The 14,021-nt window shown below is 57.7% G+C and overlaps 1 protein-coding gene across 1 annotated transcript in view; it reads left to right on the top strand.

The window, feature by feature from the left end:
• Positions 1 to 4,752: 4,752 nt before the first annotated feature.
• KCNIP3 (potassium voltage-gated channel interacting protein 3) overlaps positions 4,753 to 14,021 on the top strand; it is an 89,853-nt gene continuing 80,584 nt past the window's right edge. Inside the window, exon 1 of the mRNA XM_067007200.1 lies at positions 4,753 to 5,098. Coding sequence (XP_066863301.1) covers positions 5,084 to 5,098 — 15 coding nt within the window. The 5' untranslated portion in view covers positions 4,753 to 5,083. The remainder of the gene's footprint in view (positions 5,099 to 14,021) is intronic.

Raw genomic sequence — 14,021 nt, 5'->3', positions numbered from 1 at the left:
AGAGAAATATGTTACATATTTTCCCAGGTTTAAAATGCTGGGATCCTGCAATGCTCATCTTACTTTATGTGTGAAACAAAGCCCCTTTGAGGTCACAGTCTCATCTGTTCTTATGACATTCCCTGAAGCAGGTGGGGATCATCCTTGTTTCACGGTTGAGCAGATGAAGCTCTGAGAAGCTCTGTGGCTGATTCAGGGTCCCATAAGTTGAAGCCCTGCCAGGCCTCGATCCAGATGCCCTGAGCCTGGTGTCCCTGGAGGTTTCCTCCCGGGCACGCTGTCAGCCCGCGTTCCCTGTGGGTGTGTGGGAGGGAGGCTCCATCTCCCAGGAGATGTGATCCAAGTCTCCTTACTGTCCCTGTAGCAGGAGGGATGACAGATTGGAGGCCCTGGGAGTTCTGCCAGCCTGGCCGTCCCAGAGCAGAGGCCACAAGCAATGAGTGGCAGATTCTGCCAGAGAAATGCTACCTGGGCCAGGGTGTCAGGTCCTAGGTGGCTGGCCAGTGTAGTTTCCGTCTGGCTCCAGGTGTGCAAAGGAAGGGCCGTACGGCTCGGGGCCTGCTTAGGCTCCCTGAGGGGACAAACAGAGGTTCATTTATTGAGCTCTGAGTATAAATCGGGAAGTGTGCTAAGCACTCACATGTATTAGCTACGAGATAGACACTGTTATTTACCTATTTATGGTTGAGAAAACTGAGGCACAGGACTGGATGTGGGCTGAATAGAAAGGGTACAATTTACCCCAAAGAATCAACATAGTGGTGGCACACCTGAATTCTCTGGGTGGTCAAGGTCAGCGTCCTTCTTACCCTCCTGGACCCAGGGCCTGTGCTCTGAGCTCCTAGTGCCCTGTCTCTCCAGACCTGAATGCAGGGACTGAACCAGGAGGCTGGTGGCCAGCCTGGGCCACACCCCGGGAATGCTGGAATGAAGCCTCCTCTCCATGGCCCCTAATCCGTCCTTGCACTTCACAGATGTGCCACCCTGGAGCAGTTAGCAGTTACCCATCTTAACAAACACTGAGGGCTTCCCTGGTGGCACGGTGGTTGGGAGTCCGCCTGCCGATGCAGGGGACGCGGGTTCGTGCCCCGGTCCGGGAAGATCCCACATGCCGCGGAGCGGCTGGGCCCGTGAGCCATGGCCTCTGAGCCTGCGCGTCCGGAGCCTGCGCTCCGCAATGGGAGAGGCCACAGCGGTGAGAGGCCCGCGTACCACAAAAACAAAAAAACAAACAAAAAAACCACTGAGCACCGCAGCACTGGGGGAGGGGAAGGCAGGGTGTGCACAGAGGTGACCCCACCCGGCTCCTTACTTCTGCCCAGCAACGATGCACAATTTCAGCAGCCCGAGCCCTCATCATACTGAGGTCGTACCCCCCTGCAGTTTGAGAAATCCAGCGGACGAGTCCCAGCCCCGCCTGCGAGGTCTAAAGCGCAAGAGCCAGGAAGAAGGCTGCTGGCCCAGACAAGGGCCTCGTGGGAGGGAGTGTCAGCTGGAGGTTGCCTGGTGGGGGTGGTGGACAAGCCTCAGCTGTGCGGAGATGGAGCTGCCTGGGGGGGTGGGGCTCCTTGGCATCCCTGAGATCTACGTGAAGTACCCTGGTCAGGGGGAAGGTGCAGAGGTGCCCAGTGGTGGCCAGGCTCTGAGGACTCATGGAGGTGCCCGCAGGAGGGAGAGGTACAGTTTCCAACCTCTGCCAAACCCAGAGTGACGTCCAGGACAGCTCCAGTGGGAGGCCCCAGCCCACCTGAGCTGGGCGGAGGCCTGGGCTGTGCAGCAGGAGGGCGGGGCTTGAGCAGGGCCCGGACCCCAGCTGAGACTGTTGTGTGAGATGAAGCAAACCGCTGCATCTCCCTACCAAGCGGCGTCCCGGGTCTGCTAGGTTTCCATCCAGCCGCCGGACGGCCGGCAGTGGAAGAGGTTTCCAGGCCCAGTGGAAGACACAAATACAGCTGCATTAGGTGGCTTTCCGATACCACAGCTGTGCCAGCTCACAGTGACACCGGAGTGCTGTGGTGTCCAGGGAAGCACTGTCTTGGGGCAACGGACGTTTCTTGAGCTCCTGTGGGGAGGGGCTTCCACATGTCTGGTGAGACCCACCTCCACCCAGAGGGGGCCTTCCTCACAGTCAGGGGCTCCTGGTGGAGCAAGGGCCCAAACCCTGAAACTGTATTGAACATCTTTCTGTCTGTCTCTGTCTGTCTGTCTGTCTGTCTGTCTGTGCCCCTCGGCCAGGGGAAGGCAGAACCAGGGCCCGAGAGGGTCCGGAAGAAACATACAGACTGGGGACTCCACGGGGCCAGGTTTGGGGTACTGAGGAGGAGGGGTTTGAACTTGGGCCTGGAGTGGAGAAGACTGTAACAATTGAGGAAGGTCTGGAAGTCCCCCCAAGGCTTGTGGGTAGGGGTGGTGTGAGCCCCTCAGCAAGATGGGATTAGAGTGAGGCCCCGAGCCAGCTGAGATGGCTTGCCACAGACTCGTCCCACATGCAAGCTACTCAACCTTCCTCCAGGCTTGAAATGATCCCCTCCTTCCCCCTTCCAAACTCCCGGGCTCGCCAGTGCAGTGTGAGGAAAACCACAGCTGAAGCCTTTCAGGCTGAAGAGCTCGTGGCCGACAAGGCGAGGTCGTCCTGAAGCCTTCCTTAACCTTTTTTGGGTCTGCTGCACTTGCCAAAGAATCTCCGGAAACTCCCAGACATTCTCAGGGAGAGTTAGCCGCTGCCCATGTGCCCACACCGCTGTCAGGCCCGCTGAGGCCCACGTGGGGAGCCCTGCTCTGGGGTGTCCTTGACCTCCACGCTCTCCTGCCCTTTCTTATTGCTGCATTCCCCACAGGCCTGTGTGGGACCAGCTGGAAGCACTCTAGAAAAGCCCCCGAGGGCGCTGGGGGAGGAGGGAGGAGGGAGGGCACAGATCACAGCGGGGCACCCCCCATGTGTGTTTTATGAGGTGCACCCCCCTTGGTGGCAGCTGAAGTGGGAGGTACCCCAGGCCCAAGGGCATGGGGGCCTGGCGGGGGAGGGCGGCTGCCCCGTTTTCTTGCAGCTGGAAGCTCATTAGCTTGTTAATTCAGAAGAAAACATCTCTGGGTAGTGGAAGTTCAGTCCTGACGCCACGCCTGGGGGGAGGGGCCTTCTCTGGTTCTACCTCCGAGCACCAGGCCATAACTAAGGCCAGGCCTGTCCTGGACAGCACGACTGGCAAGTGTCCAAGTTGATGTATGGAGCGTGGGAGGTTTGGCGGGTCTTAGCCACGTGTTCACTTAGGGGTGAAAGGAACAGGCTTTTTGCACCAGCTTTGTCACTTTCTAGCCTATGACCTCGGGCAAATCCTTTCACGTTTCTGGGTCTCACCTTCATCATCTGCAGAGATAATGACACTTCCCTGCCAAGGCCACTGTGAGGACTCAACATGTTCAGGGAATCCCTGCTTGCTCAGAGCCAAGGTCACCAGGTGAAAAGACCCCCAGGCTCTCAAGGAGCTCGGCCTCTGAGCCTGACCCTACAGCTGCCCTCACCTCTTCCAGGGCACAGCCATGGGCTGGCGGGGCGGGAGGTGGGTGGGGGTTGTCCAGGGTCTGCTGAGTTCCTGCCTGGCATGAGGCCCAGATGGACCTGGAAGTCCAGGGGGGCCAGACACACGGGCTGCCTCCTGGTCTAGAAATAGTCCTCCTCCCTCCGTGGGCAAACAGCTCCAGACTATTTTCTTCCTCCCATGATCTGAAAGTTGGAGCTGATTGGCTGGCTCAGAAAAAAAAAAAAAAAAAAACACCCAAAAACAAAAAACAAAAAAAAAGAAGGGCGTGCAAGTGCTCTCGTGTGCCCAGTGGAGGGGGTGTCTCAGGGTTCTGTTTCCAGGGGAACCAGTGGCACAGGCTGGCTCCTTCCTCAGGGTGCAGAAAAGAGAAACTTGGCTGAGGTTTCAGGCACCTGGCTCCTGGGTGGTTTCCCTGGGGGCCGAGCAAATGCTCAGGAGTCTGCCCTCCTGAGGGGGCAGCAAGGGTCCCCCCTCCCCAGGATGCTCAGGGGCCCTCACCCCTTTCCTCCACCACCACAACCCCCAGGAGATCTGGCCAGGTCCCTCAGCTGCCCTGATGTGGTCCCAACCTGAGACACAGACGATGGGAACAGATGCCAGGCTCCCTGGAGAGGATGAGGAGCTCAGGTTTGGAGAGGGCTCCCCTACAGCAAGGCCCCGCGTGCGGTGAAAGGAGATAAGTAAGGGTGGGGCACCCATGAATCTAGTTGAAGGACCCCTGCCTGTGACCCACGTGATGTGGCCCTGGTAGCCATCCCATCTCTGGGGGGTGAGCCCCCATCGGTGGGGCCACTGAGGGCCCAGTGCCCAGAGCGATGTCCCCACCAGGAGGATGCTCCGGATGCCAGGGGTGCCCAGGGGTCATCTGCAGGGTGGCTGGAGGGACACCAGGGAGATCCCCTTCCACAGCCCACCTGACTGCAATGGCCCAAGGTCATGGGGGGGGGGGATCACTCCACCTGGTGTCCATAGGAACCAGGAGGATGAGAGAGGGGGCAGCAAGGAGGGGAGGGCTGGCCCCTGCCCGCTCCCCTGCTGTGCCTCCCCGGTGCTGGACAGGAACTTGTGCCGGAGCTCCCTGCCCCCAGCCCGGGCTCTCGGCAACCCCCCACCCCTCCCCGCTCCAAGGTTGGGAGCAGAGTGTGTGCTACAGACAGACGGGGCGGGGGAGGGGGACACAGAGAGAGAGAGAGAGAGAGAGAGAGAGACCCCCGGCGACAGGCTGAGAGGGCAGGGTTAGGAGTGGTTTATACCCAGAGAGTGGTTCGGAGAGCCTGGGAGAGAGAACGGACAAGATGCGAGAGGGAGAGGGAGAGACACACACGGGGGGAGGTTGAGCGGGGGAGGAGACAGAGCAGAAGGGGCGGAGCTTAGGGTAGAAGCGCGCAGGGAGGGCGGGTGGACAGGGGGCGGGCGCCGAGCCGCCGTTAACAATTACGTCTGGGTCCCAGCAAACATGAGGCAGCTGCCAGCCCGGCCCGGCAGTCTTGTTCTCCTCGGCAGCGCAGTGGGGAAGCCGGCAACAGTTTCCTCCGGTGCCCAGGATGCAGCGGGCCAAGGTAGGCGGCGGCGCGGGCGGGGAGCGGGAGCTTCTGGGGGTTGCCCTGGACCAGGGAGCCTTGCTGCGCCTCCTCCTTTGACCCCAACCCCTGCTGTCTCCTGTAGGGTCGCTTTGGGGAAAGTAAGTGTTGGGGTGTCCTGGCTGGGAGGCTAGACTCCTGGGGCCCCCTTTGGACGGCAGGGGCTTTAGGTATTTGTGGAACAGAAGCTGGACGGAGGCGGAGCTTGGGGTCAGCCACCTGGTTCAGTTAAGTCCCTGGGACAGGAGCCAGAGTGCTGACCCTGAACCTGGGCCCATGGCCTTTTGCGCTGGGGGAAGGCTGAGTGCTGGGAGGGGGTGTCTTACGCGTGAAGGCTGGTCGGTGAGTGCATCGTTTAATTATCCAAGTAGTTAATGAATATCCACTTACTAAAGGGCTAGGAGACACCTGACAAGGATGAATGTGATTAGTTCTTGCTCTGTGGGGCTCTTGGGAGGTTGGAGGCAGAGAGTGCAAGGAAAATGCCTGGAACAAAGTTCAAGAGATGGTAGCGAGGTGTTGGGAAGGATGAAGGATAATTAAATGAAGAATAAAGAGGGAAAGGAAAATAAGTTAACCCCCAGAAGAGTTAACACTCAGAAAATCTGTCCTGATGCCTTGCCAGCTCCCCACGTGTTTGGGACAGTCTTGCTTTGGAGGGAGGAAGAAACACCAGGGTTCGATCTGGCTGCTCGTAACAGAACAGCCCAAATAACAGTGGTTTGAGCAAGGTTGCTTGCATTTCTCCCTCATGCAGAAGTCCAGAGGGAGGCAATTGAAGGCTGGCACGGAAGCCCTACGGTCAGCAGGGACTAGGCTCCATCTGTCTCACTGGCTTCTATTCTTGAGGTTATGTTAAGGTCCAGAATGGCTGCTGGAGCTCCAGCCAGCACATACAGGCAGCAGGAAGTAGAAAGAAGGGCACAAATAAATCTCAACTAAAATCAGGGTTTTGTGGGTAAGGAAGAATGGGTATTGGGCTGGCATCTGGCAGTCTCCCCCAACTCCACCCCACGCCGCAGAGATGGATTCCCGCCTCTCTGCCACCCGTGAGGACAAGCAGCTCAGAGTGGCCTCGTGGCTGCTGATTCCAGGCCACGCTACCCCAGAGCCCCAGGCCACCCCTGCCCTGTCTGCTCCGTTGCTCAGGGGTGCCAGGAGGATTGGCAGAAGTGCTGACAGGAAACCCTTCGAGGCTGGCGACAGGGCATGTTGAAAAGGTATTTTCTCTCCAGGCACCTTAAGTTTCTCCCACAACCTTCAGGCAGACCGGGCAGAAGTAGAGGAACTTAGCGCCTTGTTGCACGCACGCTCACGCGCCGTGTGCTCACTGCACACACGTGCCACAGCTGGCACAGGTCACATGCATCCAACATGCAATGCGCAGCCGCGCCCTGCGACCGTGCCCACAGCTGCCTGCGCCGCACCGCCTGCGTGCACGCGGAGGCGGGGATTTCTACAGTCAGGCTGCACGCAGCCCACTCTGTGCACCAGGCGTGGGACAGTCCTCCTCGTCTTGCCTTTCCTCTGCTGGTCCTACCTGCCGGGAGGCCACTCCCTGTCCCTGCCGGATGGGTGGAGTGAGAGGCTCAAGTCCCGCAGGTGTATCTGCCCCTTCCCTTGGCCCTTGTGACCCCACACTGGCCTCCGCCTTCCCTCACAGCAGGGGCCCCAGCGGATCTCGTGGTGCCTGCCGGGGGGCCTTCCTGCGGCTGGGCTGGCCAGAGGCTGGAGCCGGGCCCCTCACCTTCTGGCGGGGAGCCAGGCAGGGACAGTGGGCTGAGGGAAGCCACCACTGGGTCCCTCACCAAGGTCAGCAGTGCCTGTCACTGTCATTTGTGGGTCCTCACAACGTCCTGGGAGGGCAGGCACTGCCACTTCCCCTCTCACAGACGCGAGGCTCCAGTGCACTGGGGACGGGGGGCGGGGTGGGGGCTCGTCCAGCCGAGCCCCAGGACTTGAGCTCCGTGAACTCTTAGGAGAAAGGAGCAAAGAGAACTGCAGGCTCTGCTCCTGGGTCTTCAGGGAGTGATGTCTTCATGACCCGGCATGGCCATCGGGACCCGCTCCCTGCCCCGCTTCCTGCCTTCTTGCGGGGCATTTGTGGGAGGTGGGCCCTAATCTTCTCCCCTATGTCCAAAGTAATCAAAGCCCTGAACTGTAATGGGGAGTGTGGGGGCTCTGACTCTTCTCTAGGTGGAGCCTGGCACAAGGTCAAGGCTGAAGGGCAGGAGCCCTGAGGTGGCCACTCCTCCCTCCATGGTCTTCCCAGCAGGCTGTGCACCTGCATTATTCCCTTGGACCCCCAGGCAGCCCTGAGGTCGCTCTTGGTATTGCACTCCCTTTACAGATGAGGAAACTGAGGCCCACCCATGACTGCAAGCTATAAAGTGTTACAGCTGGGATTTGAACCCTGCTCTGTCTTGCTCTAAAGCTCGATTGCCTAGGGCTTGGGGGGATGGATGGGGAGGTCACGGGAGAAGGCTCCAGGGAAAGAGGGACATGCCTGTGACCAGGCAGCTGAGGAGGTGCCCCATCCCTGCGGGGGCTGGCTCCAAGGAGTGGTGGCCCGTCGCACCCTCCGAATCCTTTAGAGAGTGCACATAAGTCAGATCCCACCCCTGGCCGCGTCTCCTGATAAGCCACGTGACCTGGAGCCAGCCACAGCCCCTTGTCTGGGCTGCACATCCAGAGCTGCGAAGGAAAGGACCCCAGTGTTTTGAAATCAGGAGCCCTTTTCTCATCAAAATCTCCTGCAAGAGAGGGAGCTGCTTTGCCACCTCGGGCTGGCTTGGGGCCCGTCTACTCTCCCGCCCACCCCAAGGCATCTCTGGTGACGCCCAGGAGCAGCTGCAGAGCCCTGAATGTGGCCTCTGTGAGGAAGAGGGGCAACCTTGGTTTCCCAGGCAAAGAAAGGAGAAGGGAAAGAACTTGGCAAGTCTTCCTTTGCTGGTCCTCCAGCCCCGGGCCGGAAGGAGAAGAGCAGAAAGGAGGGTGCGGTGTGGAGTGAGTTGCTGTGTAGCCCTCCCCATCTCCCCGTCCCCAGCTGACTGATGTCTCCCTGGAACAGGTGCATCTGTCAGCTCTGATCAGCCCACATCCTAGAGCGCCACAGAGCGGCCGTGTGACGGGGAGAGAACCAAGGGGACCTGCAGGCACCAGAGCTGGGGGTGGGGGGGATTGCTGAGCTGAGCTGAGCAGGACAGCTGACAGGGGCCTGTCCCGTCTCCCGGTTGGCCCAGCCTCCCCGCTCTGATCTGTTGCCTGAAGTCTCTGCCCAGCCCTGCCCTCCCCTCCATCAGGCCGGCCCGCGCCTGTGCCGTGCTCAGCTAGGCAGAGCAGCTGCTGGCCTTTGCCGGCCTCGTCTCCAGCTCTGCGGCCGCCGCCTGTCCTCCCCTGCTTCCAGCACATGCCTCTGGGGCAGGCAAGGGGTAAATCCGAGGCCCCCCTGCTGGTGCTATGCCTGGCCCTGGTTTAAGATCCTCTCTTGGGACTTCCCTGGTGGTCCAGTGGTTAAGACTCCACGCCTCCATTGCAGGGGGCGTGGGTTCGATCCCTGGCTGGGAACTAAGATCCCGCGTGCTGTGGGGTGAGGCCAAAACGAAATCGTCTCTCAAGATGAGCAGCCTGAGCAGTGAGCCCAGAGCCCAGAGAGCCAGATTCTAGCCCCAACTCTGCCCAAGTGACTCCGTGGGCTCGGGCAGGGTCCATCCCCTCCCTGGACCTCAGTGCCCCCCCCTGAGCCTCAGATGCGCTCATAGCCTCTGCCAGGCCCCCACTTGAGGCCGGGCCCTGTGCTGAGCAGTGGCGGCTGGGAGTAGAGGTGGTGGGGGGCCACCACCAAAGCTCCAGGATGCTGTGACGCAGATCGCCCCGCCCCACACCTATGCCTCCTGGCCTGTCACAAGGCCCACCTCCGCTATCTGTAATTGACAAGGCCGGCCAGGAGCGAAGGTGGCTGCGGAGATAACACAGCTGCACCTTGCCAGCTGGTAGCCCAGCTCTGCATCAGCAGATCTGGGCTCAGTCCCAGCCCCCTCATGCCCTAGCTGTGTGTCCTCAGACAAGTTATGTAGCTCCTTTGTTCCACGGTCTCCTCGTTTTCCTGGAGGAAATATCATCGACCTCCTAGATAAATAAGGTCCTACACCAACCCGCTTAGCACAGCCCCTGGTGCATTGCGAGAGCTCCGTAAATGGTGGGAGTGTCGGCGTTATCATTTGGGGATTACTGAGTAGAGCCTGGGAAGGGCACCCCAACGGGAGAATGTCGTCAGTGAGTAGCTCAGAGTCCACCCCTGGGTTGATGAGAAGCCCTCATTGCCTGGGCAGCAAGAGGCAGGTGGAGAGCTAGTGTCCCGGCTGAGGTGGCAGCATCAGAGTCCTCCCCTCCCCTGCTCCCGTGTTCTGGGAGGGGCGGCACCCAGGCGTGTGTGTGTGTGCGTGTGCGTGTGTGTGTGTGCGTGTGCGTGTTTGCACGCGCCCGTGTTCTTCAGGCGCTCCTGGCAGTCTCAGCTCCCCTCTCAGGAGGCAGACCGCCTGGCCTGTAGCTGTTGGTGCTCAGGGGTGGGAGGAGATTCGAGGTTCTCCAAAGCCCCCCTATCCCAAATCCTCGGGGCCCGCACGACGCAACGCCCATTGCCACTTCCTGCCATCTGTCCCAAGTGATGGAAATAGAGCAAGCAAAGATGAGTGGGAGCTCAGTGAGCTTGCCTGCAGGAGCACGCATGGATGGGGTCAGGGCGCCAGGCAGCCCCGCAGCTCAGCACGTCCCAGCTGGCCCAGGCTCTGGCCTCGAGGCAGCCCCAGCCCCGCCCCGCCCTCCCCCCCAACCCCGGGGAAGGAGGGAGATTGTGAACCCCAGACTCCTTCCTCCCACAGACGAGGCCCAGAGTTTCCTATCCGGTGGGATAAGCATTCTAAACCTTGGCTGCGCTTTCAGATGGGCTGAGGAGCTTTATAAAAGTAGAGCAGCACAGGCCCCACTGAATCAATAATGCAGCCCCCGGGCAGGCAGAGATGGGGAGGTCTCCCAGGTGATTCTGATGTGCAGCCAGCTGAGCGGAGCGAGTTGGGCGTCCCCGCTGATGTCACTGGGCCCTGGGCTTGGCCCTGCCCCTTGCCCTGGGCATCAGAAGGGTGAAGAATAGTGCTAATCACTCCTGCTTGGGGGGGTTGTATATGTCACCTCGTTTAACCTTCTCCATTGTCCCGTGAAGCCCTGTTATCATCCCCATTTTACAGATGAGCAAACTGAGGGTCAGGGTGGTCAAATACTCTGTCCGAGGTGTCCCAGCCAGGAGGTGAGGGTTCAAGATTCAAGTCCCTGTCTGGCTGACCACAGACCTCCTCCCACTGTACTGACTGAAATAACATCAACCAGCTTGACATTCCCCCTCCTCAGCTAAGCGTGTCTTCTGAACCAGCATCCAGTGGGTCCTGGTGGCTCTTACGAAACTGTCCATGCTGTGTCTCACGCATAAATGCCTGTAAACATTTGGGAGAAGTTAGCTGTGCCTTTTGCATATGCATTGACTCAAGAACATTACCTCTGGGGAAGGGAGCCTGGATGTTCTCGCCCCAAAAACATTACCTCTGGGGAAGGGAGCCTGGATGTTCTCGCCCCAAAGGCTGCCACGTGCCCACAGGTCACCTCTGCCCGCCAAGCCTTCTCTGAGGTGCTCTTTGGGGCTTCTCTGGAGGCCAGCTGACGAGAAGCACAGAAACTGAGCCAGCTGCTCCATGGTCTGGCCTTGGAGTGCCCCCAACGGCCTGACCACATGGGCTTCCACGGGACGGAGCTGGGCGTGGGGCAGTGGGCAGGGGCAGCCCCCCTGTGGAATACTGGCCTTTCTGGGGGCCTGTGGGGATGAGGAGCCGCAAAGTGGGATGTCCCGGTCCAGGTGGCCGTGGTTTGTTTCAAATGATCTGGCCTCGTTCTATGGGGTGGTGAAAACTCTCAGATGATGGTTGAGAATGGTGTGTCCTCGTGGAGAATCTGGACCACGTGTGTGGGGAGCGGGAAGGCATGAGGGGTTGTTCTGCTTCCGGTAGCCATCTCCATGGTGACAATGTCACAGTTACTGAGGAGTCACCCTGACCCCTCCATCACCACCTACACCTACAGCAGATCCTAAATACTCATCACACTGATATTTCTACCACCCATCCCACTGCCTGGGCCTGCCTCACCCCCCCCCCCCCCGTAGTCCCTTCAACTTGGGCAGCCTCCCAAGTTAGCCACTTGCCTCACTGTCCCCCAGTTCTCCTCCACACTCCACCAGACCACCTTTCTGAAACAACTCTGACTGACGCTTGCCTGCACTTAGGTGGGAAAGAGGAGCTGGGGTCAGGGTGTGCCCTGGCAGCGGGAGGCTGCCCCAAACCCCCCAGCTGGCAGGTCTGAGAACCATCTAGAACAGTGCTGGCCAATAGAAATGCATTACAAGGCACAGGTATCTTTTTTTTTTTTTTTTTTTTTTTTTTTTTGCGGTACGCGGGCCTCTCACTGTTGTGGCCTCTCCCGTTGCGGAGCACAGGCTCCGGACGCGCAGGCTCAGCGGCCATGGCTCACGGGCCCAGCCGCTCCGCGGCATGTGGGATCTTCCCGGACCAGGGCACGAACCCGCGTCTCCTGCATCGGCAGGCGGACTCTCAGCCACTGCGCCACCAGGGAAGCCCAAGGTATCATTTTAAATGGTCTGGCAGACACATTAAAGAAAGTAAAAAAAATTTATGTTTAATAATATATTTTATTTAACCCAATGTAAATATTATTTCAACGTGTAATCAATATAAAAATTATTAATGAGCTATTTTACGTTCTCCTAAGAAGGATTTGAAACCCAGTGTGTATTTGCACTGATGGCACATCTCAATTTGGACTAACCCCATTTCAAATGTTCCGTAGTCACATGCAGGGAGTGTTCACTGTATGGGACACCTCAGTCCGTGCTCAGACTCCAAATTTCCTAGCTGTTTGTACTCTGCCTTCACCGATTGGGTTTTATCTGCCACAACCTGTGCTATTGTTTGTATTTTTCCTTTAAATTAACTCACATTTTAAATTTCAGTAAGTTCATTTAAAAGGGAATCTGTAAATCATTATCGTAAAAGGAGAGCTAGTAGCAGTCGCTCAGGTAACCATAACAACGCCATGAAAACAAAACAACAGCATTAAATTCCAGCCCCTCCCACCCTCCCCCACTATGTGGGCTGCTGAGTCTCAGAGCTGGAGCTAGAGGGGTGCTACGGGCACCCAGAGTCTAAGTCATCCCCTGTACCAGGCACAGATTCTCCCAGATGCTCCACCCCCTCCAGCCAAAGCCCAGCAGGACACACCTGAAGGTGAACGAGTTGGTTGACTCCTTGTTGCCCTTGGCCGAGAGAGAACACACACCACCGGTGACGTGGTGAGCTTGGTGAGAGGGTGGGAGAAAGTCCTCTTACAGGATTTGGGCTTCAGCTGGGCAATTTGCAGGAGGGCCTACGGAACCTCCTGCAAAGGGGAAAGATTGGTGTGAGCGTTAAATAAAGCACCGAGCTCAGTACCTGCTGGAAAGTAGGTGCATCGCCAGCGCAGTGCCCTTTCTGTCCCTCCTCTGCACCCCACAGATCCGGGGACTTGGAAGGAAGCTGAGACCTGCCCTTGGACCCCACTCTCCGGGCAGGAGCTGCAAGTCTGGGATGAATGGCCGGAAATGGTTCAGACCACCTGCAGCCCCTTCCCTGAGGGAACCTTGTGAGCCTCCAAGGAGACTGCAGGTCCCCGGGGCCAGCCTAGGGCCATTTCTGGGACCTGGCCCACAATGCTTACATGGCCAGATGTACTGCTGGGGATACTGTGTGACCTCAGGACCCAGATCTTCTGGCTTCACTGGTCTCTGCCACCCAACCCTGACCGTTCCCTGAGGCCCATGGAGGAGGGAGGGATGGCTCCATCCGCTGCTAAAATGCATCAAGCAAGAGCAGGAGGGGAGAAGGTCTCAGGCAAATTATGGAGAGAGCATGAGGGGGCTTTCACGGGGCATTTTAGGCTATTTATTGAAGATTTTGTGTGTGTTTGTATTTTTTAAGTGTTCTTTTTTTTGTATGTACGAGAGTATTTTTTTAATGGAAACTTTATTGAGATCATTGTAGACTCACTTGCAGTTGTAAGAAATAAAACAGCCCCTAAGGCAGGACAGGAATAAAGACGCAGACGTAGAGAATGGACAGGAGGACACGGGGAGGGGGAAGGGTAAGCTGGGACAAAGTGAGAGAGTGGCATAGACATATATACACTACCAAATGTAGAATAGATAGCTGGTGGGAAGCAGCCACGTAGCACAGGGAGATCAGCTCGGTGCTTTGTGACCACCTAGAGGGGTGGGGTAGGGAGGGTGGGAGGGAGGGAGACGCAAGAGGAGGAGATATGGGGATATATGTGTATGTGTAGCTGATTCACTTTGTTATACAGCAGAAACTAACCCACCATTGTGAAGCAATTCTACTCCAATAAAGATGTAAAATAAAAGAAAATAAAACAGCCCCTAAATACCCTTTACCCAGTTTTATAACACATGCACTCATGTGTAGTCCTGTTCACTTTTATCACATGTCAATTTGGGTTTCCACCACCACAGTCACGACACAGAACAGTTCCATCACCACGAGGACCCCTCGTGTTGCCCTTTTATAGCCACACCCACCCACCCCCTCCACGTCTCCCCCCATCCGGAACCCCTGGCCCACTAATCTGTTCCATTTCTAAAATGTCATTTTGAAATGTTGTATAAATAGAATCATACAGTATGTGACCTTTTGAGATTTTAGCCGTTCCCATGGTATGAGTGATATCTCCTTATGGTTTTATTTGCATTTCCCTGATGACTGATGATGTGGAACAACTTTTCATGGGCTTA

This window comes from Kogia breviceps, chromosome 11 (genome assembly GCF_026419965.1).
Source record: "Kogia breviceps isolate mKogBre1 chromosome 11, mKogBre1 haplotype 1, whole genome shotgun sequence".
Lineage (NCBI taxonomy): Eukaryota > Metazoa > Chordata > Mammalia > Artiodactyla > Physeteridae > Kogia > Kogia breviceps.
The sequence above is the reverse complement of the archived record's forward strand: the minus strand, read 5'-3'. Positions and strand labels throughout refer to the sequence as shown.